Source organism: Bos indicus x Bos taurus, chromosome X (genome assembly GCF_003369695.1).
Source record: "Bos indicus x Bos taurus breed Angus x Brahman F1 hybrid chromosome X, Bos_hybrid_MaternalHap_v2.0, whole genome shotgun sequence".
Lineage (NCBI taxonomy): Eukaryota > Metazoa > Chordata > Mammalia > Artiodactyla > Bovidae > Bos > Bos indicus x Bos taurus.
In genome coordinates this window covers 84,525,194-84,550,106 of record NC_040105.1, presented here as the reverse complement: position 1 = coordinate 84,550,106, position 24,913 = coordinate 84,525,194, and the positions used below count along the sequence as shown (strand labels likewise).

At 38.4% G+C, this 24,913-nt stretch overlaps 2 protein-coding genes across 7 annotated transcripts in view; both read left to right on the top strand.

Moving 5' to 3' along the window:
- LOC113887820 (UDP-N-acetylglucosamine transferase subunit ALG13 homolog) lies at nt 1-24,770 on the top strand. 5 transcript variants are annotated; one of them, XR_003509842.1, is made up of 5 exons: nt 1-128; nt 1,046-1,208; nt 2,238-2,376; nt 3,657-3,772; nt 5,216-5,783. XR_003509842.1 is itself a non-coding variant. In XM_027535054.1 (5 exons), the coding sequence occupies exons 4-5, from the start codon at nt 2,306-2,308 to the stop codon at nt 5,328-5,330; spliced, it is 186 nt and encodes a 61-aa protein (XP_027390855.1). In that variant the 5' UTR covers nt 21-128; nt 1,046-1,208; nt 1,799-1,853; nt 2,238-2,305; the 3' UTR covers nt 5,331-5,783. The 5 variants fall into 5 exon arrangements, 4 of the variants coding, with proteins under 4 accessions (XP_027390852.1, XP_027390851.1, XP_027390855.1 ...); XM_027535054.1 differs by lacking the exon at nt 3,657-3,772 and adding an exon at nt 1,799-1,853 and having other exon boundaries at nt 21-128; XM_027535051.1 differs by lacking the exons at nt 3,657-3,772; nt 5,216-5,783 and adding an exon at nt 24,540-24,770.
- LOC113887819 (putative bifunctional UDP-N-acetylglucosamine transferase and deubiquitinase ALG13) overlaps nt 19,117-24,913 on the top strand; it is a 59,845-nt gene continuing 54,048 nt past the window's right edge. The window contains exon 1 of one of the 2 annotated variants that reach the window (XM_027535049.1): nt 19,117-21,919. Coding sequence is in view for 1 of the 2 variants with exons in the window: in XM_027535048.1 (XP_027390849.1) it covers nt 24,773-24,913 (141 nt within the window). In the remaining variant the exon portion in view is untranslated. Of the gene's footprint in view, nt 21,920-24,557 lie in introns of those variants that run through there. The other variant, XM_027535048.1, reaches the window with a different exon arrangement.

Here is a 24,913-nt window from a genome sequence, read left to right as displayed (position 1 = left end):
ATACGTCACATCCGGCCCTTGCGATTCGGGGTTGCGGAACCCGCGCGATGAAGTGCGTTTTTGTTACTGTAGGGACCACCAGCTTTGACGACCTCATTGCGTGTGTATCGGCGCACGACAGTCTGCAAGTGAGTGGGGGAGGCGGGCGGGCGGCGGCTGGGCTCGCCGCTCTGCGCTCGCCAGTCGCTGCCGCCAGCCTGACCGCTAACTTTGGTAACCTTGCCTGACCGCGGCGCTCGCGAAGAACCCCCAGCAGCTCGACCTCAGGTGCCGCCGCCCCTCGGCCGGCTCCTCCCCGCGCCTGACTGGGCCCTCCTTCCGCTCCCCCGCTCCTCAGAATCCTCCGCCTCCTCTGCCTGTTCCCCGCCGCCTTCCTGGGCCGCTCCTCCCCATCCTCCAGCTCCTCCTTTCCCCCCGGCTTTTCCCCTCCGATTCTCCGCCTCCGCCTCTCCATCCTCCGGCTTCGCCCCTCCTTCCAGCGGCTCCGCCTCCCCGAGCCAGGCTCCGGCCCGCCTCCTGGTCCCGGGCCCGCCTCGCAGGCCGCTCCTCAGACCCGCTCACCGTGGGCCCGACTCGGCCCCAGCCGAACGGCCCTGCTGGCGCGCCGCCCCCGCCTGCCCCAGCCTTGCCCCGCTGCCCTCGGTCCGAGGCCACTGCGCCTTCGCTCCGCCTCAGGCGCCCTCCTGTCCGGCGTCCCCGCGCGTCCTCTCCTCAGGGCTCGTGTTCCCGCAGCCCCAGTTCTGGGCCCCGACAACGGTGTGCCTCACTCTTCCTCCCTAGTTTGCAGCGTCTCTTTAAGAGTGTTTGCCTTGCTTCCTCTATCTTGCAGGGCCGTTTCTTGCCCGACGTGGTGAGATGGGGCGTTTAGATCGCTTAGGGTTAGTGAGGCTCCACGTTGGGGCCCAGGACGGGAAAAAGGAGCCTTTTGAAAAACTAGTTCGACTAGTTGGCATCCCGTGCTTTGATTGGGGGATTTGTTGCCGTCATTGCTGTTTTCCAGTGGCCTGTTTAAAAGGCCTGCTTTTTCTTTTTTTTTCCATTTCAGATAATCCAGAGCCTCGGGTACAACCGACTTGTCCTACAAATAGGTAGAGGAAAGGTGGTACCTGAACCATTCAGTACTGAGTCATTCACTCTGGATGTTTACAGGTATAAGGATTCACTGAAGGAAGACCTTCAGAAAGCAGATCTTGTTATTAGTCACGCAGGTAAAGTGCCTTAGAATCGCCCGGTTTGGTTTTTGATCGACCATAAATAAGAACAGAATCTCGAACCTTTCTGATGTAAAATAAAATCACTAGATTAACTCACCAGCAGCCCTTTTGAATATAATACTGATTTCAATATAACAGTCGAGACCAAGAACATTATTGGAGAGGATTTATAATTTCTGGGTGATAAGAAAATGGGAAATCAGTCACTTGAAGCCCAGCTTTACAGTTAGGAACCCTAAACACAGAGGGGCAAAATATATATCCAATGACATGTGTTAAGAGTTGTCAGTTGAAATTAATATCTGGGCTTAGATCTGCAGGAATGTTCAGCAATTGGTCATTGAGATGCTGCTGGCTTTGGAAGATTTTTTATACTTCTATTAAAAGGTTAAGTAACTTGTCCAGTCAGTAAGTGGTAGGCAGATAACAGGCTGGTGCTGGCATCATCTACTCCAAAAGAATTTGTTCACTTAACAGTCTCCTCGCTCCCATTTGAGCTATCTAAATGAGTTTAGATTTAAAAGTTGAATTGACCCAAATATCATATATGTGCATGTTTGTGGAGATTTGTTTTATTTTAACAGGCAGACTCATAAGGAGTGTCAAAGCGACTGAACAACAACAACAGCTTCGTGTACAGTATGTTGAACCTGAATCTTATTTGTATTCAGGGCCCATGCCCAGGGCATATTACTGGAGGGCAAGTTGCAAAGCACTGAATCATAGGTCTTAAATTTGTTGGCAGTGATAAATAATGTATTTTTCTTTTTTAAAAAATATAAATTTATTTATTTTAATTGGAAGTTAATTACTTTACAATATTGTATTGGTTTTGCCATACATCAACATGAATCTGCCACAGGTTTGTAACACTTACTAGAGAGCAAGACATAACTATTTTTTGTCATTTTGAATCTATGATTAAAAGGCTTGTAGCGTTGCCTTGAGTTCAAGCTGTAAAGCCTGGTGAAGCACCTTAACTTTTTTTAAAACTATATTGACAAATTTGGTATATTTTTGTAGGTGCAGGAAGCTGTTTGGAGACTTTGGAGAAAAGAAAGCCACTTATAGTGGTTATAAATGAAAGGTTGATGAACAATCATCAACTGGAATTGGCAAAGCAGCTACACAAAGACGGGCATCTCTTCTACTGTACCTGCAGGTATACTAGAAACTGATTATTTGACCTCTTGTCTTAATTCCTTCCTAGCTATTCTTACCTGCCTACCTAACCAACCTGTGTCTTTGACTTCTTACTTTCTCCCACTTAGCAAACATTTTGAGTTTCTCACCAGTAAAACCTGCTCCTTTGTCTTCTACTTTGACTGTGATCTCTGTGTTGTATTTCTTTCAGTGTCTATGCTTATTTCATTGCATGTGAATATCTGAATGTGTGTGCACATGTGTCTGTGTTCGTCTGGGTGTTCAGGTCTCTGAGGATATAAACTTTTGAGTTCATTATTTTTCATTATGCAAGGAAGGCATTTGCATATTTTCAATTAAGGTTTTGACTTCAGTAAATCCACTGGAATCCCTGAATTAAATTTACTCGTTTATTCAGTCATTCAACTATACCTAATGCAAAGCAGGCATTGTTTTGATGTTGTGGAAACTGAAAGTCACTGAGTCATGTCCCATTGTTTGCAACCCCAGGGACTGTACAGTCCACAGAATTCTCCAGGCCAGAATACTGGAGTGGGTAGACTTTCACTTCTCCAGGGGATCTTCCCAACCCAGGGATCGAACCCAGGTCTTCCGCACTGCAGGCAGATTCTTTACAGCTGAGCCACAAGGGAAGCCCAAAAATACTGGAGTGGGTAGCCTAGCCTATCCCTTGTCCAGTGGATCTTCCTGACCCAGGAATCAAACTGGGGTCTCCTGCATTGTAGTCAGATTCCTTACCAACTGAGCTATCAGGGAAGCCCTTGGTGCTGTGGATATAGTGCTGAACATGACATAATGTCCCTGCTCTCTTGGTACCTGTGTTCCAGTGGTGGGAGATAGACATTAAACAGTTCATAAATAAGCAATCCAGAGAATTTCACATGGTGAAATGTGTTTTGGAGAAAATAGGGCAGGGTGATGTGATAGCTGGGGTGAAGACTAATTAGAATGGTTAGGGAAGGCATGACTGGGTGTGCATTTGAGCTGAAACCTAAATGTCTAGAAAGAGCCAGTCATGTGAAGCTCTAGAGTCAAAAGCAACAGTGGAAACTGCAAAGGCCCTAAGTTGGGAATGAGCTTGGAGTTTGGTGTGTTTGAGGAATAGAGGGTTAGTGTGGCAGAAGTATAGTAAGCAAGGGTGGCTGTAATATGAAGATGAAGCTGGGTGGGGAGAGCTCACATAAAAATTCTGGTTTTATTCTATGTCTAATAAGAAATATTTTAAAAGAGTATTTTAAGCAGAGGAATTGCTTTTTGGTAAGGAGTATTATTTTCTAGAAGTATATTAGAATTCAGCAAGAACTGATCAACATCACAATAGAAGGATGAAGAAAATTCCTGGTTTGTTTTCTATTAATTCTTCTTCCAACACTAGAAGCTTGCCAAAGTGTCAGGTCAGTAATTCCCAATTACTTGATTTTAAATACAGTCCTAATTTGATGTTTTAAAAGGAAAAAAACCTCATGGAAGTATTACAGAATAAATATTTTTTATGTTATTAAAAGTTGAAATTTAAAATAAACTTTAGAAGAAACTGGCTAGAACATAAGCTTTTCTTTTAATTTTATGTTTTTTGTCTCTTAGGCACTCAACAAGTACTTGTTCATTCATTATTTATTGAGCACATATTATGTGCCAGGCATTATTCTAGACACTTGGCATATGTCAGTGAATACAAAAACAAAGATTTTTATTTTCATTGAGAGGAGACAGATTCATTGAATGTTGCAGGAGCAATGGTTGGTGTTCTAATCCCTGTAATGATGGAGGAGAGGGAATGTCAGGGTGGCTTTGTAATATATAAGCCATTCTTACAATATTGTGAGTGTGGGGAGAAGCCAGATAATAAACATTACTTGGACTGCAGATAATTGGCATATCTGTCCTTAGGTAGTCGAGATTGTTACAGGTTAATACCATTTTTGAAGTAGAATAAATAATCATCTTCCTTAGTTTATGCAAGTTAATTTTTCCAGATACCTTTGGTGAGTATTTTCATTTTAAATATTAAATTAGCTTTGATTTTTATGTTAGTACATTAAAAAGGGGGAAACACTGATTTCATAAACACTCAAACTCTCAGGCTGAAAGGGCAGTTGTACAAGTCTCCAGTTTATTAATCTTTTTTCAGTTCTAGAATTCTTTTTTACTTGTATTAATTTCAAGAAAGTCACATTCATGAGTGCCATGAGAAGAATCAACAATTGGTTGTATTTTCATTTTAGGTGTATCATTTGTTTGCCACAAATCTAGGCTGGATGATTGTATGTCTGTTCTAACTTAAGTGGCTGCTATAATATTAAATTTCTTGAAGTAATAGTTTTATGTTGTGATTGAAACCTTATTTCCAACATGCATGGCGATTGTATGTTGCTTAATTATATATGGATTTATAATAGTAAATTACTAGCAAAAAAAGTTATTTTACAATCTTCATGCATGGTCTAGTAAGTCTCCCCAGCTTATTGTGCTTGTCTTGTAACTGTCACTTTTGGTTTCATTTATTCTGTTTTCATAAATTAATTTACTTCAAGTTATATCTGCATAGTCCTGAGAAGTGTTCCAAAGCCATATGACCACATTTTTCATGAAATAACATTTCTGAACTATTTCAGTTGACATAAAAGATTAAGTGACTGTTGCATTGCTATTGACATAAGCTCTTTGTGTTGTTTTATTATTAGTGTACATACCTGTAATATTAAAATACATTAAAATTCACATAGTTTGAGAAGCATCACATTATTCTTGGAAGTTAGATTCAGTCATCAAGTGGGCAGAATTGAATTATGAAATTTTCTCCCATGTTACCTAATATTTTTCTTCTTTTGTTTTAGCATGCTTCCTGGGCTGTTACAGTCAATGGACTTATCAACACTGAACTGTTTTCCTCCTGGCCAGCCAGAAAAATTTTCTGCATTTTTGGATAAAGTTGTTGGATTACAAAAATAAACACTAAACTCTCAACACTTTAAAAACACCCCTCAAATTCAACCCGTGGAATGTGGTTAAATCAAGTTTAATATAGAGTATATGTTTATAGAATAATATAAATTAATAAGTCTCCTACATCTATAGAATGTATAGAAAATTTTATTTGTGAATGTTAGCATTTGGGTCCAAATTCTAATTGCAGTTTCACAAGTTTATTAGACTTTTTCCTAATCTTCGTATTTTAGTAAAAGAAATATATAGTGAACATTCACACAGTTTATCCTTGAATCCCAAATGGGCTTGGAATCATGAAAAAAATAATTAAATATGAAAGCTTTGACAAAAACCTCATATGTAGTTACGTTATGTTCCTTAGAGTAAACAATGAAACAGTAACAGACTTGTAAAAAAACATTTGAGTCAGAATCTTTAGCTTCATACTCCAACCAAATTAAAACAAAACAAAAATGATGGGTTGTGTTCTGTGAAATAAATTATTTATATAAGCTCAGTAATTACCTTAAAAAGATTAACTTTCGAGTCAGTTGATCTACTATACTTCAAGAAACTGTTATCCTGAAGAATAGAGTGGAGTGGATGTATTCATTTTGTTCCTATAAAGTATAAATAGAAAGTGACAATCAAATGTCAAGAAATAATTTCTAGGGACTGCCTCATGTGAATTAAAAGTCTGGGAAGAAAAAGGTTAGAGAAATAAAAAGAGGAAATATAAAAATCGCAAGGAATTTTGTAACGGTATAATCCCACCCTTATTAATAAACACAGTTCACAATGATAAAAGTGACAAAAATAATCTTACCCAATGCCAAAGCTTTACTGGTTTGAGAAGAGTAAATCAAAAAGCATTTGTGCCGATAGGAATTGCTGTTTTTTTTTAAGGACCACCCTCTTACAGTGGTATTGAAACATTTATTGTAGCATCATAGAGGAATTATTTATGTCCTTATAAAATTAGTTTTACAAATGAATAAATGATCTGAGGTGTATAATGGCCTAAATGTATGGTTTTAAAAGTCACAAAGCTCAAAATAGATACTTTATGAAATTCTGAACAGGGTAAGTAGTCTCAAGACCTATAAAATAAACTAGATTATCCATAAATATTGACAGTTTTTTGGTAGAAAGTTTAGATATAACTGATCTGTAAAAGAGCATTCACTATAAAGATTTATTTTCAATAGTATTATCCCAAGATGTTAAATATTCTAAACATTTTACTTGGGATGCATTAAATAATGCTTTTGTAGATTTATTTTCCTGATTGTGTTTTACTTAGGCTAATAATAAAATAAATTGTTACTAATGGTAGAAGGTGGTGGCTGAGAAGTACTCTGGGTAGCAGGAGGATGCCAACTTGGATTAAAATTTTGCTGAAATAATCTAAAAAGTGAGTAATCTATATCTACATGGCTGGGAATTTACAGCACCATAATCATAATTGTATTATATATTAGTGTTAACCAAATGCTATAGGAAAGTCCCTATTCAAATCCATAGAGTTTCACTTTTCTGGGCTTTTCTTTTAAATGTTTTTCTCTAGTTTGAGAAAAACTGTGGCTTAAAATTTGTGTTGATCACTCAGTCTTTAATTATTTTATGTCATGAAGGATTAGCCATAGGGAATCAGAAATAAATGAAAGGCTCTACTTAAACATTAGACAACTAAAAAGCCCTAAACCCTCTGCTTCTTTCCCACATGAGTACATAACCCAGATTCCATTATTTCATTTAGCAGAGGCTTCAGCCAGTGGTGTCAGTTGTGTGTAGTGAGTGACATCTTGACTACAGCTTTGTAGGAAATTTTGTATCAGTTGTGGGGTTTAAAAACCAGTGAATATCTTAGAATCATTTTGATTTGGCAGGAATCTTCAAGACCGTCTAGTTCATTCCCATCGTTTCTCAGGTGAGGAAGAAGGCCAGAGGTTACAACTTGTCTAAAATAATAGCCTTTGACAGAGCTGCCACGAGAAGCAACTTCTTGACTCCCATTCCTGTGCTCTTTGTAAGTGAAGTTGCTCAGTCTTGTCCGACTCTTTGCGACCCCATGGACTGTAGCCTACCAGACTCCACTGTCCATGGGATTTTCCAGGCAATAGTACTGGAGTGGCTTGCCATTTCCGTCTCCAGCGGATCTTCCTGACCCAGGGATTGACCCCGGGTCTCCCACATAGTAGACAGACGCTTTACCATCTGAGCCACCAAGGAAGTGCTCTTTGTACCATACCATAATACATGTTGTAAGCTTTTTGTTTTCTTTTTATGTTTGCGTAGTATTTACTTTTGAAGAAGGCAATGACACCCCACTCCAGTACTCTTGCCTGGAAAATCCCATGGATTGAGGAGCCTGGGAGGATGCAGTCCATGGGGTCGCTGAGGGTCGGATATGACTGAGCGACTTCACTTTCACTTTTCACTTTCATGCATTGGAGAAGGAAATGGCAACCCACTCCAGTGTTCTTGCCTGGAGAATCCCAGGGACAGGAGAGCCTGGTGGGCTGTTGTCTATGGGGTCGTACAGAGTCAGACATGACTGAAGTGACTTAGCAGTAGCAGTATTTACTTTAGTTACTTTAATCACATCCAAGGGAGATTTTCTTCATTTCCAGAAGTTTATTTTAGTGGGAATTTCACAATTCACTAAGTTGGGTTTTCCTTTCGTGTGTTGCATCCTTACCTTGGACTTAAAAACCGGTGACTCCTGAGTTTTTGGAATCTAGCAAAATGCCATGGATAGGATTGATACTAGATTGAACAAATAGACTTTAAGACAAAGAATTTTAGATTTTTGGAATTGGTAGAGAATTTTAAAAATACCTAGTGCAAACCACTCATTTTACAGATTAGGAAAGAGGCTAGGATAAATTAATTGCCAAGTGTTTGTCTGATTGAACCTTATGAAGAAATCAATGGTAACCAAAATTCTATTTGAAATATGTATCCACTAAAATAAAATTTGTTTAGTTTCATTACCTGACAGGGCTTCAGATTTTTTTAAATCAATGCCTAAGTGCAGTGCAGTTTATTTAGCAGTTTTATGTTGAGAGATACTGAGAAGTTAAGGCAGTGAAAGAGAAAGTTTAGCATTTCGAGAAATTCACATTGTTGGTAGGTTCAGAGGTGGGCAGGTAATGGTAGAAAGTTGATTGATGTTGGAGTAGGTGAAAGGTGATGTGAAGTTATGGATGCTTGGAAAGTAAAGGATTTATAATAGACTGTTTATAATTTGGAAGGAAAAAAGGATTTGGTGTTAGGTAAGACAGAACTGATGAACTTGTTGTATGGTTCTGCGAAAAGTAATCATCTCAAAGTACTGTAGTGATTCTAGACACCTAGAACCTAGAATTAGAGCGCTGCTTTGTATGTTTTTAAAGGCAAATCATGTAGACACAGGGCAATATAAAAATGTGTACCACTTTGACAATTTGAGGAAGTTTTCCAAGACTAAGGATGTCAGGAATGACTAACAGTGATGTAATTTTTCTTGGTCCTTTATCTTAATAATGTAAGCACTTAATCTCTGTGATTTGTTAAAAATAGGAAGTTATCAGAGATGACCAAAAATCTTCATATGGTCTGAGAAATGAGACGTATGGGCGGATTATTTGAAATTGTGTTTTGGAAACAATTTGGACTGGGTGGTCCTGATAGCTGTGTGGTAATCAATCTTCTGCTAAACAGTACCATACTTTTTTGGGGGAGTGGGGAGTGAAAATAGTAACAGTTAACACCCATTGCCTGCTTAGTATGTATGGTGTACTGTTTAAAACATTTTATACAAACATACTCATTTATAATATAACCTTATGAAATAGTTACTGTTCCATTTTGCAAGTGAGGAGACTGACCTCAGAGCATAATGTGAAAAAGTAGTTTTATGCTACTTAAATATCCAAAAGATGGTCTGGGAATTGTGATTGTCGCTATGTAATCTATTTCAGTTTTTACATTGCTAATTTGAAAGCATACTGATTGCTAAACTCCCAGTTGGTTGCCTGGTTGCAACTTATTTGCCACGCTCTTGTTTTCTCTTAAAATGTTTGTATTTTGGGCTCTATTTTTGGTCTTCTTTATATACTTTTTCTTGGTATTTTCACTCCCAGGGTTTCTCATATTGTCTCCCATATATATCCCCCAACTGTGATTTGAGCTCCTGTATGGTATTTCCAGTTGCCTATAGGTCATGTCAGTCTCATAAATTTCTGAAGTATCCTAAACTTGATGTGCCCCCAAACAAATCTTACTTCTTTTCATGCTTCTGAGATCCTTATTTCTATTAATGGTGTCACCATTGAGTCAGTCCTCCAGGCTTTAACTTTTACATCTCCAATCCTTTATATATGATTGGTCACCAGATACTCTCAGCTTTACTTCCTAAATGTCTCAAGCCCACTTATTTATTTGTTCTCTTACTTTTTTTTTGTTTTTATTTTTAAACATAAATGCATGATAAGAATCTACTTTTTGTATCAGCAGGACTCTAGACTTGGTTCCTGCTCTGGAGTAACTCTTACAGTATGCTTGAGGAGGAACTATATTTATGAGTCTTCTGCCAGAAAAACAGTAGGCTGTCCATAAATGATAAATGCACTTCTGTAATTTAGTAGTCTTTTCTGATTATCTTGATTAGATATTGGGGCTAGGAAACATTGTCATCTTGCACACTTTCACTTCACACTGTCTTTGACTTGACTTCAAAATATCTAGTATGCCTCTCATTCAGAAGAAAGATGTGATGATATGGTGAAGTTTGTAGGATCAAGCGTTTGTAGAAATAGCATCTAAAACATAGCAGTGCTGATCCTATGTAATGTTCTAGTGGTATTTAAGGATCTGTCAAATAATGATACCTGTTGGGGATTTTTGGACAAACATGGTGTTAAAAATCCGAGATTTATAAAAAGCAGTAGCTATAGTGTTTTCCAGTAAGAGAGTACAGAGGATAACCACGAAATCACACTTAATTCCTTGTTAAATGGTTCATTCCTTAAATGAATATTCTAGTACAATCTGGTATAGTTCTTTCAATCCTTATGATTTTTTGGGTGGCTAGATAAAAGATAAGCAAAAAAATCTAGCTTTAGACGGCAAGGTAAAATACGTGTTTCTTGATGTTGATATTGATTCTTAAAAAATATTTTGAGCAGTTTTTAATACCATCATGTCCTATCTGTTTTGGTATTTCATTTCTAGATCCTTACTGTCTTTATGAATTTTTACTATATCCTGGCAGATTGATACTCTGTCATGATTGATTTTTGGGGGTGGGGTGTCTGTGTTCTGCAGCCTACTAGATCTTAGTTCCCTGAGCAGGGATCAAACCCATGCCCCTGGCAGTGGAAGCACAGAGTCTTAACCACTAGACCTTCAGAGAATTCCCATGTCATGGGATTTTGATGGCTACAGTCCTGCTTTCAAAGACAGTCGTTCTTAAGCTTTTGGGAGATCATGAAACGCTTCAAAATACTTAAAACTCTGTTTCTCTCTGTACTAACATTTTGCCATGAGTTACAAGGAATTTACAGGTACCTTGAGGCTGTGCTAGGTTAAGAATCCCTAGATGGAGGCCAACTTCAGTAATTTGATTCCTTGGTCATTGTTCATTAATATTTAATGATAACAGACTCCTTTATAATTAAACCCTCTGATTAAATACATTTAAATTTAGTGACTTCCAGTTTTTATAATATAAAACAAATTATAAATTTTTCTCATTTGAAACATGCCACACAGCATTTTGAAACTAACCTGAATACTTTAACTCAGTATCTATAACCCAAAAACTTTTGTAGTAGTTTCTAATTGATAAAAAGAGCTAAATGAAAATTATATACATTTATAGTAGCTATTTTAGGATATATTACATTAGGCTATCTGGTAAAGCAACATAGTGTTATAATTTACTCATTTACTGTCACGTGTGCTTCTAAGGTATTTGCTGAACCTTAGTTCAGTCACTGTTGGAATGTCTGAGAGAGGCCATATATTGCATTGTTTTCTGTTCATTTCCTCTTTTTTCCAGAATATACTGATTGTTTCTCTACTACTGTATGAAGAGAGTAGATAATACACCTACTACCCAAATTTAGGAGTGAAAAACATTCCTATGTTTCATCCTAAGTAGTTTTCTGAATTTCAGTTTTTCCATTTGTAAATTAGTAAAACTAGCTTCCCTCATAGGTGACTTCTAAGACATGTGTGGCATGTTTGAAAATTAAAAAAAAATGTTGAAATAATACATTCCTCTTGGTTACAGTTTTTGTTTTAAGAAGTAGGATTAGGCTTAGAGATACTTTGCTAGAATTCAGTCCTAAGTAATAAAGCAAAATCTTCCTTGAATTTCATATTTAAATTCATATTCAGTCTCAAGCTGGGGTTGTGGTTAGAGAATTAAAGTTTACTTAGAGGAGTAAGGGAATGAGTCTCTTCAGTGCATCAAAACAAAAGAATGTTCTGGTCTTTATTCTCCCTTCCTTTAATTCCCTGTCTGTCTGTAGACTGACTGGACACTGCAAGTAGCTTAAAAAACAACAAAAAACAACCTTCAGTATTTCTGTGTCAATATATTTTTAAACATACTATTTTTCTTTTTTTTTTCTAATCTGTATTAGAATGCTTTGGGTGGAACTAGGGAAGAGAGGAAATGAAAGCAAGTGGCTCCTGATAATGTTTCTTCTGTTTTGCATATCTGAACAAGAATAACTGTTCTGGGAAGTCAGTTATTTTTCTTTATAGACTCCTTCCTAAAACTTTGAGGAGTTGGTATAGGGTCTTATGGCCGGATTTTGTTTTAGAACCATTGTATTTCTTTTCTTCACTAATCTTGCCTTGCTACTTCTGTCTTAAATGTTCATCATGAAAAGAAGTGACAGGTTCTAGTTTCAGAGTGCTGTTAAAAATGTTTTTTAAAAAGTTTACCATTAAATTTTTCAGTAGTGAAAGACCGTAACAGGTTTCTATAGAATTGCAGAGCAGTTTCCCCCATTGGCCCCATGTTATTTCATACTGAAAAATGACTGAAGTAAATGATTTATCAATTAAAAAAAATGCTAATTGCCTTTACAGCAGGCAATGATGTTGTTATATACATATATCTATTATTAATTTTTTCAGTTTTGTTGACTTATAATTGACATGTAACATTAAATTGTATAACTTAATGATTTGGTATGTATATGTAGTGAAAAATAAGGGCTTCCCTGGTGGCTCAGCTGGTAAAGACTCTGCCTGCAGTGTAGGAGACCTGAGTTCGATCCCTGGGTTGGGAAGATCCCCTGGAGAAGGGAATGGTTACCCACTACAGTATTCTGGCCTGGAGAATTCCATGGACTGTGTAAGTCCATGGGGTCAAAAAGAGTCGGACATGACTGAGCGACTTTCACTTTCATAGCAAAAATGATTACCACAATAAGTTTAGTTAACATCTATCACCACACATAGTTACAAATTTTGTTATGTTTAAAAATCCAAGTCTGTTTATTTCATTTGACAAGATAAGATTTATTATTTATTTTTATGTGGGCCATTCAGCCCCACAATTTGCCAGGATAATATGTTAATCCCCCTACAAGCTATGGTCAATGTTGATCAGAAATTTGTTCATCTAAAGGGAGGGCATATCTGTTACCCACTTTTGACTCACAGAGAATCACACTTCCTTAGACCTGAAAGAACTTAGACATCATATAGCCTGTCAACTTTATTTTACAGTTAAGTGGCAAACCCACTCCAGTATTCTTGCCTGGAGAATCCCATGGATGGTGGAGCCTGGTGGACTATAGTCCATGGGGTCGCAAAGAGTTGGACACGACTGAGCGACTTCACTTTCATTTAAGGAAATCAATGCAGACAGATTGAAATGGCATAACAAATTTCATAATCTTTTCATGATACTCTATTGTCTCTTAGAAATTAATTACTCAAAAGCATTTTTATACATTTACAACTATACCATATATGTCAGTGTATGCTTTTAAAAAAAAATCCAGACATATTTAATTTACTTATAGAAACATGAAGGAGTGTTATCTTAGAATTAAAACTATTAGTATTTATATTCTTCATAGTACAGAGAATTTCCCTATTTCATCAGTGAAAGAAGAAATAGACTATTCGAGTTAAAACAACGAATCCCTTTTTCAAGTTGAATTATGGTATGAAAAGTAGTTGTAAAAGCACATCAATTTTATGACAGGTCAAATGACTTGTTAATTATTTTTATTTTCTTCAATTTATTTTAATCTGTACCCATAGTACAGTGCTTAAAAGGTCTTTTAGGCAATTGTTTTTCTTCCTATTTTCAATGTCAAAGGGAGGAGATGCATTAAAGTTTGGGAAAGCACCTCTGAGAAGCTGTATTTGAATTACGGCTTGATTTCCAGTAGAATTTAGGTGAAATTGTTCTGTTTCTTACCTTTTTTTTTTTTTTTTTTTTTTTGGACCAAAGAATAATTTCTTAGTGAACCTTTTTATTTGGCGGATAGCAGTTAACAGGGGGCTTCCTTGGTGGCTCAGTGGTAAAGAATCTGCCTGCCAATGCAGGAGACACAGATTTGATCTCTGGGTCAGGAAGATTCCCTGGAGGGGGACGTGGCAAACCACTCCAGTATTCTTGCCTGGGAAATCCCATGGACGGAGGAACCTGGTGGTCCATGGGGTTGCAAAAGAGTTGGAGATGACTTCGCAACCAAACAACAACAGCAACAAATACTTACTAAGCAGTTATGTAAGCATTTGACATGTAGTATCTAATGTAATTATTCCAACATCCTTAGATTTAGATCACAGAAAAATTCCTGGAGTAACATTGCTCAGACTTTGAAAATTTGAAAGCATTTAGCTATAGTGCACTAAAAACCATTAGTAACTTGAATGCTAAAGTTGCCTGTTTAACTTTGAAACTGAAAGTGAAAGTCGCTCAGTTGTGTCCAACTCTTTGTGACCCCACGGACAATACAGTTTATGGGATTCTCCAGGCCAGAGTACTGGAGTGGGTAACCTTTCCCTTCTCCAGGGGATCTTCCCGACCTAGGGATCGAACCCAGGTCTCCTGTATTGCAGGTGGATTAACTTTGACTTGGCCTTTTTTCCACTTAAGGGAAAGACCAGGTCAAAGTTAAGCAGGTAACTTTGGCATTCCTTGGAGCCTTTAGAACTGGACATGGAACAACAGACTGGTTCCAAATAGGAAAAGGGGTACGTCAAGATTGTATATTGTCACCCTGCTTATTTAACTTATATGCAGAGTACATGATGAGAAACACTGGGCTGGAAGAAGCACAAGCTGGAATCAAGATTGCTAGGAGAAATATCAATAACTTCAGATATGCAGATGACACCACCCTTATGGCAGAAAGTGAAGAGGAACTAAAAAGCCTCTTGATGAAAGTGAAAGAGGAGCGTGAAAAAGTTTGCTTAAAGCTCAACATTCAGAAAACAAAGATCATGGCATCTGGTCCCATCACTTCATGGGAAATAGATGGGGAAACAGCGGAAAGAGTGTCAGACTTTATTTTTGGGGGCTCCAAAATCACTGCAGATGGTGATTGCAGCCATGAAATTAAAAGACGCTTACACTTTGGAAGAAAAGTTATGACCAACCTAGATAGCATATTGAAAAGCAGAGACATTATTTTGCCAACAAAGGTCCGTCTAGTCAAGGCTATGGTTTTTCCTGTGGTCATGTATGGATGTGAGAGTTGGACTGTGAAGAAAGCTGAGCACCAAAGAATTGATGCTTTTGAACTGTGGTGTTGGAGAAGACTCTTGAGAGTCCCTTGGACTGCAAGGAGATCCAACCAGTCCATTCTAAAGGAGATCAGCCCTGGGTGTCATTTGGAAGGAATGATGCTAAAGCTGAAATTCCAGTACCTTGATGACCTCATGCAAAGAGTTGACTCATTGGAAAAGAGTCTGATGCTGGGGGGGATTGGGGACAGGAGGAGAAGGGGACGACAGAGGATGAGATGGCTGGATGGCATCACCGACTTGATGGACGTGAGTTTGCGTGAACTCCGGGAGATGGTGATGGACAGGGAGGCCTGGCGTGCTGCAATTCATGGGGTTGCAAAGAGTTGGACATGACTGAGTGAACTGAACTGAACTGGAGCCTTTAATTTTGCTAATGGGCATATGAACTTTAAAGACAGGATTATAGTATAGGGCCTTGAAATTCTCTTCTTAGCAACACTTATTAATAACTGGTGGAATACCTTGTTCTAGAGCACTGGTTTCCAAAGTGTGGTCCTGGGCTGCTGCTGCTGCTGCTGCTAATTTGCTTCAGTCGTGTCCGACTCTGCAACCCCATAGATGGCAGCCCACCAAGCTCCTCTGTCCATGGGATTCTCCAGGCAAGAACACTGGAGTGGGTTGCCATTTCTTCCTCCAATGCATGAAAGTGAAAAGTCAAAGTGAAATCGTTTAGTCGTGTCCAACTCCTAGCGACCCCATGGACTGCAGCCTACCAGGTTCCTCCGTCTATGGGATTTTCCAGGCAAGAGTACTGGAGTGGGGTGCCATTGCCTTCTCTGGTCCTGGGCTAGTAGCATCAATACCACCTCAGAACTGCTTGTTTAGTTGCTAAGTTATGCCCAATTTTTCACAACTCCGTGGACTGTAGCTCACTAGGCTCCTCTGGGAAACTAGGCAAGAACACTCGAGTGGGTTGCCATTTCCTACTCCAGGGTATCTTCTGGACCCAGGGACCGAACTGCATTTCCTGCATTGGCAGGAAGATTATCACTGAGCCACCAGCGAAGCCATTAGAAATGCAGATTCTTGGGACCCACCCCAGCCCTGGCTGAATCAGAATTTCTGGGCATGCGGCAATCTTTTTCCAAGCCCTTCCCTCGAGATCCACTGTTCTAGAGGTTTGCAGTATTGGAGTAGTTTGCTGTGGAAGAATAGTTAGCCAATTGGGATTTCAAGTGTAATAGATGTTTCAAAGGACAGTATTTATTACTATGAGATTGCTTTCTATTATAAACGGGAGGAATTTTAGTATTGTCCTACAGGTCTTTTTTTAAAAGTCCTATTTTACTAATTTGGGGAACATAACTTGTAGTTACTCATTTCTGAGTCTTAGTTCATATCTTCTTTAGAATGCAATCCCTCTATAGTAATTGCAAAAATCAGGAGACAATACATAGTTCCAGTCCTAGTACTATTGCCAATTGGATGTGAAAACATGAACAAGTCTTATAATTATTTGAAACTTATTTCTTCATCTGTAAAGAATGAAGAACTTCTCTTCTTTAAAACAAGAGGTCCCTTTTAGCTGTAACATTATGCTTATCATTTTTCCAGTTTATTATGTTCTGTTTCTTGCTCACTTTATTGAATTAACTTATTTCCTAAGATAATACATGTAAATATGTAAAATATTAACTGGTTCTACAAGGCTTATAACAAGAGACAGCAGTTCTGTGTCCCATTCCTCCTCATCTCTGATCCTGCTTCCTGTAGGTAAACATTTTATATGTTTTGTAAATGATACTTTCTAACTTGTTTCTTATCTTTAAATATCATCTATAGATTTAAGCTACTAGATCTGATAGAGTGCCTGATCAACTATGGACGGAGGTTTGTGACATTGTACAAGAGACAGGGATCAAGACCATCATCCCCTTGAAAAAGAAATGCAAAAAAGCAAAATGGCTGTCTGAGGAGGCCTTAAAAATAGCTGTGAAAAGAAGAGAAGCAAAAACCAAAGCAGAAAAGGAAAGATGTAAGCATCTGAAAGCAGAGTTCCAAAGAATAACAAGAAGAGATAAGAAAGCCTTCCTCAGCGACCAATGCAAAGAAATAGAGGAAAACAACAGAATGGGGAAGACTAGAGATCTCTTCAAGAAAATTAGAGATACCAAGGGAACATTTCATGCAAAGATGGACTCAATAAAGGACAGAAATGGTATGGACCTAACAGAAGCAGAAGATATTAAGAAGAGGTGGCAAGAATACACAGAAGAACTGTAAAAAAAAGATCTTCATGACCAAGATAATCATGATGGTGTGATCACTCACCTAGAGCCAGACATCCTGGAATGTGAAGTCAAGTGGGCCTTAGAAAGCATCACTACAAACAAAGCTAGTGGAGGTGATGGAATTCCAGTTGAGCTATTTCAAATCCTGAAAGATGATGCTGTGAAAGTGCTGCACTCACTATGCCAGCAAATTTGGAAAACTCAGCAGTGGCCACAGGACTGGAAAAGGTCAGTTTTCATTCCAATCCCAAAAAAAGGCAATGCCAAAGAATGCTCAAACTACTGCACAGTTGTACTCATCTCACACGCTAGTAAAGTAATGCTCAAAATTCTCCAAGCCAGGCTTCAGCAATACGTGAACCATGAACTTCCAGATGTTCAAGCTGGTTTTAGAAAAGGCAGAGGAACCAGAGATCAAATTTCCAACATCCGCTGGATCATGGAAAAAGGAAGAGAGTTCCAGAAAAACATCTATTTCTGCTTTATTGACTATGCCAAAGCCTTTGACTGTGTGGATCACAATAAATGGTGGAAAATTCTGAAAGAGATGGAACTACCAGACCACCTGACCTGCCTCTTGAGAAACCTGTATGCAGGTCAGGAAGCAACAATTAGAACTGGACATGGAACAATAGACTGGTTCCAAATAGGAAAAGGAGTACATCAAGCTGTATATTGTCACCCTGCTTATTTAACTTATATGCAGAGTACATCATGAGAAATGCTGGGCTGGAAGAAGCACAAGCTGGAATCAAGATTGCCGGGAGAATTAACAATAACCTCGGGTATGCAGATGACACCACCTTATGGCAGAAAGTGAAGAGGAACTAAAAAGCCTCTTGATGAAAGTGAAAGTGGAGAGTGAAAAAATTGGCTTAAAACTCAACATTTAGAAAACGAAAATCATGGCATCTGTTCCCATCACTTCATGGGAAATAGATGGGAAATAGTAGAAACAGTGTCAGACTTTATTTTTGGGGGGCTCCAAAATCACTGTAGATGGTGACTGCAGCCGTGAAATTAAAAGACGCTTGCTCCTTGGAAGAAAAGTTATGACAAACCTAGATAGCATATTGAAAAGCAGAGACATTACTTTGCCAACAAAGGTCCGTCTAGTCAAGGCTATGGTTTTTCCAGTGGTCATGTATGGATGTGAGAGTTGGACTGTGAAGAAAGCTGAGCGCCAAAGAATTGATGCTTTTGAACTGTGGTGTTGGAGAAGACTCTTGCGAGTCCCTTGGACTGCAAGGAGATCCAACCAGTCCATTCTGAAGGAGATCAGCCCTGGGATTTCTTTGGAGGGAATGATGCTGAGGCTGAAACTCCAGTACTTTGGCCACCTCATGCGAAGAGTTGACTCATTGGAAAAGACTCTGATGCTGGGAGGGATTGGGGGCAGGAGGAGAAGGGGACGACAGAGGATGAGATGGCTGGATGGCATCATTGACTCGATGGACGTGAGTCTGAGTGAACTCCGGGAGTTGGTGATGGACGGGGAGGCATGGCATGCTGTGATGCACGGGGTCGCAAAGAGTCAGACATGACTGAGCGACTCAACTGAACTAAACTTATAGACTTTCTACTGTGGAAGAGAGGCCTTATCTCCTTCCTCATTTTCTTCCATATTAGGATGTCTGTTTAGTTGCTAAGTCCTGTCCAACTCTTGCAACCCGGTGGACCACTAGGCTCATCTGTCCATGGGATTTTCCAGACAAGAATACTGTAGTGGGTTGCCATCTTCTTCTTCAAGGGATCTTCTGACCCATGGATTGAACCTGCATTTCCTGCATTGGCAGGTGGATTCTTTACCGCTGAACCACCTGGGAAGCCTCAGGAGGTCTATAGGTGATATTTAAATTTAAAAAACAAAAACAAATTTAGTTTATCAAATATGGTGAGATCTGTTTTCAGCATTGACATTATGATTTCTTTAGTAAATATTCACATATGAGCCATGTTGTGTTGATTGATTACATTTCTATAAAACTACTTCATTTTTATTTTTTTTTCATTTGCTCAGTTTTCTATAGAACTATTCTCAAGCTCTCCATCCCAGGAGGTCATCTTTCCTAGTATGTTTAAACATGCTAGGTTATCTGTAACTTATTTATTTTTTAATATGTCTGTGCTGTAGTTTTATTTTACCTCAACTGGTGGTTCTCTATCTAGTCCTGCTTAAAAGTCTGTCCTGGAATTTCCCCTGCAACCTTACCTTAAAATTTCTTTTGCTTCTCTTTTGGAATCTTCTGTTTCCAGGGTTCCATGCGCCCCACCCGTTTTTTGTGGGGTTATTAATTTTGGTTTCAGATGTCCTCCACTAGCTTTCTGATAAAGGTTGACACATTTTTTTAATCTTTCAAGTTTGAAAATGCCTTCTTCTAGTCTCCCCATCTGATTGACAGCTTGGTATAAAATTCAAGGTTGGAAATAATTTCCCCTCAAATATTGAACTTCATTGTTTTCTAGCTTATAATTCTTCTGTTGAGAATTTATTGTTATTCATATGTGTGATCTTTTGTATAAGATCTGTTTTTCCTCTCAGAAAGCTTTAGAATCTTTATTCCCTGACTTTAGAAATATTGTTACATGCATTGCAGATCATCTTTTTTGCTTTCATTGTTCTGACTACTTCATGGACTCTTTCAGTCTAAATATAGACAGTCATATCCTGCAGTGGTCGAATTTTCCTTACATCATCATCATCATTTCTTCCCCTGCACTTTCTTCATCTCATTTTGGGACTCCTGTTGGTTGGATATTGGCTTTCCTAAATTGATCCTCAAATTTCCTTGTTTTTATCTCTACAACCTTGTCTGTTTTGTGAGCTCCTCAAGTATAAATTCTGTTCCTTGTACTGCTTTTGTTTTATTCATTTTTACATTTAAATATAGCAGAATTAGCATTTTCATGTATAGTTCTATACATTTTTAAAAATGTATAATGTAAGATACAGAACTCTTCCACTCCATCTTTAAATCCCCTCCTGTCATCCCTTTACAGTCAACCCTTTGCTGCAATCCTAACAACTGGCAGCAACTGATCTATTTTCCCTTTCTATAGTTTTGTCTTTTCCAGTATATCGTATAAATGCAGTCATACAGTATGTAACCCTTTGAAGCTCTCTTCATTGGCTTAGCACAGTGCATTTGGAATTCACCCATATTCTTGTATGTATCCATAATTATTCTTTATTGTTGAGGAATATTCTGTTTTATGGATATACCACAGTTTTTCCATTCACCATTTGAAGGATGTTTGGATTGTTTCCAGCTTGGGAGGAATCATGATTATTAATAAAGCTGCTATAAATATTCATGTGCAGGTTTTTGTGTGAACTTAAGTTTTCATTTCTCTTGGATATTTACCCAGAAGTGGGGTTGTTAGGTCATAGGACAACTCTATTTTATAAGAATCTGCTAAACTATTTTTCCAGAGTGGATGTACTATTTTATATTCCTACCAGCAACATATGAGAGTTCCAGTTGTTCTTCATCTTTGTCAATACTTGGTATTGTCATTTAAAAAAATATTTTGGTCATTCTTTGATGTATGTAGTAGTATCTCATTAAAGGTAAACACATGGCCAATAAGTACATGAAGAGATGATCAACATTATTAGCCATCAGGGGAATGCAAAAAAAAGCAAAAAACACAAAGAAGATACCATTTCATACCTACGTGGGATGGCTATAATCCAAGAGATGGACAATAATGTGATTTGGGAACTCTCATATGCTACAGATGAGAATGACGGTAGTGCAGCTGAAGCAATTCCATTCCTTGGTATTACCCAAGAGAATAGAAGTGTCCAGACAAAAACTTGCACATGAATGTTTATAACAGCATCAGTCATTTGATTGTCAAAAAGTGGAAACTACCCACATAGCTGTCAACTGATGAATGGATAACTAAAATCTACCTTAACTATACAAAGGATTGAAATACTGATACATAGGTGCTCCTTGAAAACATCGTACTAAGTGAAAGAAGTCAGTTCCACAGGATAGTATATTATATACCATTTGTTCGAGGTGTCCAGTATAGGCAAATACATAGAGACAGTAAATCAGTGGTTCCCTGGAGTTGGTGGGGATAGGAGGATTGGAGGCTGATGGTTGTGAGATGTGGGGTTTCATTTTGGGGGTAATAAAAATGTTCTAAAATTGATTGTGGTAATGGATGTATAACTGTAAATATACCAAAAAATCATTGAAATGTACTTTGTGAGTGAATGGTATAGTATGTGAACTATATTATAAAGTTATTTTAAAATCACCAGAGTTTTAAATACACAATTCAGTAATTTTTAGTGAATACGCAGAGTTGTGCAGACATCAACACAAAAGTTTTATAACATTTTTATCCATCAAAAAGATCCTTTGTGCCTGTTTGCATTTAATACTTATTCCCATCCTAACTGTAGGCAACCACTAACCTGCTTTCTTTCTCTTTAGACTTGTATTTTTGGTATATTTCATATGGATGGAATCATATCTTTTGGAATCATGCCCCTTTTGCATCTGGCTTCTTTTACTTAGGATCCAGTTTCTCCACAACCATGCTGCCACTTGTTATTGTCTGTATTATTTATCATAGCCACCCTAGTAGGTGTGTAGTGATGTCTTATTGTGGTTTTAATTCGCATTTTCCTAATGACTAATGATGTTAAACATTATCTTATGTGCTACAATTAGCCATTCCTGTATCTTTGGTGATATATGTAGTCAAATCTTTGCCCATTTTTAAATTGTTTAGTTGTTTTCTTATTGTTGACTTTTGAGTTCTTTTATATATTTTTGGTACAAAGCTTTTTTGTCAGATGATATACAGATATATTCTTCCAGTCTGTGGCTTGTGTTTTCACTTTCCTAACAGTGTCATTTGCAGAGCAAAAGTTCTTAATTTTGGTAAAGTCCAATTAATCAGTTTTTCTTTTATTATATTATACCTAAGTTCTCTTACTAACTCAAGGTCTTGACGATTTTCTCCTTCTAAAAGTTTTCAAGTTTTATTCTATATTTCTATCTTTGATCCATTTTGAGTTAATTATATCATAGAAGATCGGAGAAGGCAATGGCACCCCACTCCAGTACTTTTGCCTGGAAAATCCTATGGACGGAGGAGCCTGGTGGGCTACAGTCCATGGGGTTGCTAAGAGTCGGACATGACTGAGTGACTTCACTTTCACTTTCATGCATTGGAGAAGGAAATGGTAACCCACTCCAGTGTTCTTGCCTGGAGAATCCCAGGGACGGCGGCGGAGCCTGATGGGCTGCCATCATGGGGTCGCACAGAGTTGGACGTGACTGAAGCGACTTAGCAGCATATCATAGAAGATATGAGGTATAGGTTGAGGATCATTTTTTTTTCTTTTGCATATGGCTGTCAAGTGTTTCTTCCAGCACTGTTTGATAAAACCATTAATTTTTTCTGTATTGAGCTGCTCTTGCAACTTCGTCAAAAATCATATTTGTATGGGTCTCTTTCTGTGTGTTTTCTCTGTGTGTTTACATTTACTTTCCTCTATCTTTGTCTTCCTGCCTCTAATATTTCTTCTGTTCTTGCTCTTTCTCCTCTTTTCTGATTCTCTCTCCTATTTTCCCTTTTTCTGTCCCCTTTCTCAAAATGAAATGTATGGGTTAATATTTTTAGTTTAAAGGACAGTAAATATGAAGAATGTCTATTTTCTCTACAAGTAAGAAATTCCAAAAATGAAATAACTTTTTCACTGTAACTCAGTTTTTCTCAGTGAATTTGGGGTCTTAAAGAAAGATGGTGATCCCTCTTCCAAAACCATGTTTCAGGACTTTGCACCAGTGTTTTGATTTCTTTAAAAAAGAAGTTAGTCAAGGTAATTTCAAATTAGCATGCTAAAGAAGGTAAAGGTTTTATTTTTTTCTTCCATGCTTTTATTTCTCTCCTAAACTGTAAAATTGATTATTGATGCTTTTCCTATAAGGGGCAGTGGTCATTACTACTGGAGCCACAGATAACAGAAAAACAGTTTTGAAAGCAGCTTAATTTTACAGCTTCTCCAAAACCAGCTTTAGATCTATTATTTTTTAAAAAAACACTTAGAAAAAGTAAGGATGAAATTAGATTTTGGCATTTAATTAATACTTGACAGTGGAATCAGGTAATGTGAGTGACCAGTCGTTTTTGAGGCTTACAAAGAACAGTCATATTTACTTTGGTTTTCTCAGAATTCAGAGCAGTTTTTTTCCAGAAAAGTGCCCTAAACATTGAATCACGCCTCTAGTGCTGTGCCACAGCATTTTAAATGTAGTCCATTAGAAAGTTTGTGGGTAAGATATTTTTCATTACACTTCATTTTACATTTTAATTGTTTGCATTTTCAGAGAAACACCCTTTTTTGCAATTTCTCTTTCTGTTAATGTTAATACAAAAGTTTGGAGACATTAGTCAAGAACTGTGTCAGTGTTTCCTAGCATAACTAATGGATTTAATTTCTGTCATCCTGAAAGTGACAGTCGCTCGGTCGTGTCCGGCTCTTTACGACTCCATGGACTATACAGTCCATGGAATTCTCCAGGACAGAATACTGTAGTTGGTAGCCTTTCCCTTTTCCAGGGGATCTTCCCAACCCAGGTCTCCTGCATTGCAGGTGGATTCTTTACCAGCTGAGCCTCCAGGGAAGTCCATTCTATGATCCTAGCAGAGGGTTATTATCTAGGAGAATTAAATAAGATTACTTAAATCTCATACCTGAAATAACTGCTTTGGCACTTTACTTGAGATGTGACCTCTACCACTTTAGATTAAGGAAGTCCGCCACCCCACCCCCAATTTCTTTGTTTTTTAAGATAGTACAAAAGCTTACTTAGTTAATTGTGTTCAGATTTTTTTTTCCCCCTCTCATCTCCATGAAACTATGAAGGGAGCAGGAAACTTGGGCAGAGACTGAAAATTCGGCAGAGGTCTTAAAGCAGTGTCATGTGGGCTGAGGTGCATCATACACACCTGAGCCTTATTGCAGTTCCTTTGCAACCTCGTGCAGCAGTTGCCTTGAATTAAGCTGCAAGCTCAGGTTCTTTTTGGTCAGAAAGCTCAGCTGCTTGTGAATACTTCTCTCAACCTTGGGCTGGTTGGGTTAATCCCACCGTTCCCCAACTGGGTAGCTCTGCAAGTTCCTTCTCCCTCTCATGTCTCCTTCTCAAATCAAGTTCTTTCTTTGTAGGAGCATCGGCTCTTCCTCTTCTTTTCACAGGGTCCTGACTTAGCCTGGGCAAGCCAGCCCGTTGCTTCTGCTCCTGAGAAGTGCCAAGATTCTGCAGCGCTGACTCCAACTGCCTTCTCATGCCTAGACTTTGGGCTGCTTTCCGGATACCTGCATAAGCAAGCCCTTGTCACTGCTACCTATTCCTCCCTGCGCTCTGCTTTTTCCTTCTTGCCACACGTGTGTTCCCTTCTCCCCCTGCCCACCTCTATCCCTTGTACACAATGCATAAAGGATGGAAAAAGTACTGCGGCCAGAAGCCTCTGAATGAGGCATCAATGGATGAATATTTAGGCAGCTTAGGGCTGTTTCGAAAGCTGACTGCCAAGGATGCCTCTTGCCTCTTTCGTGCTATTTCAGAGCAG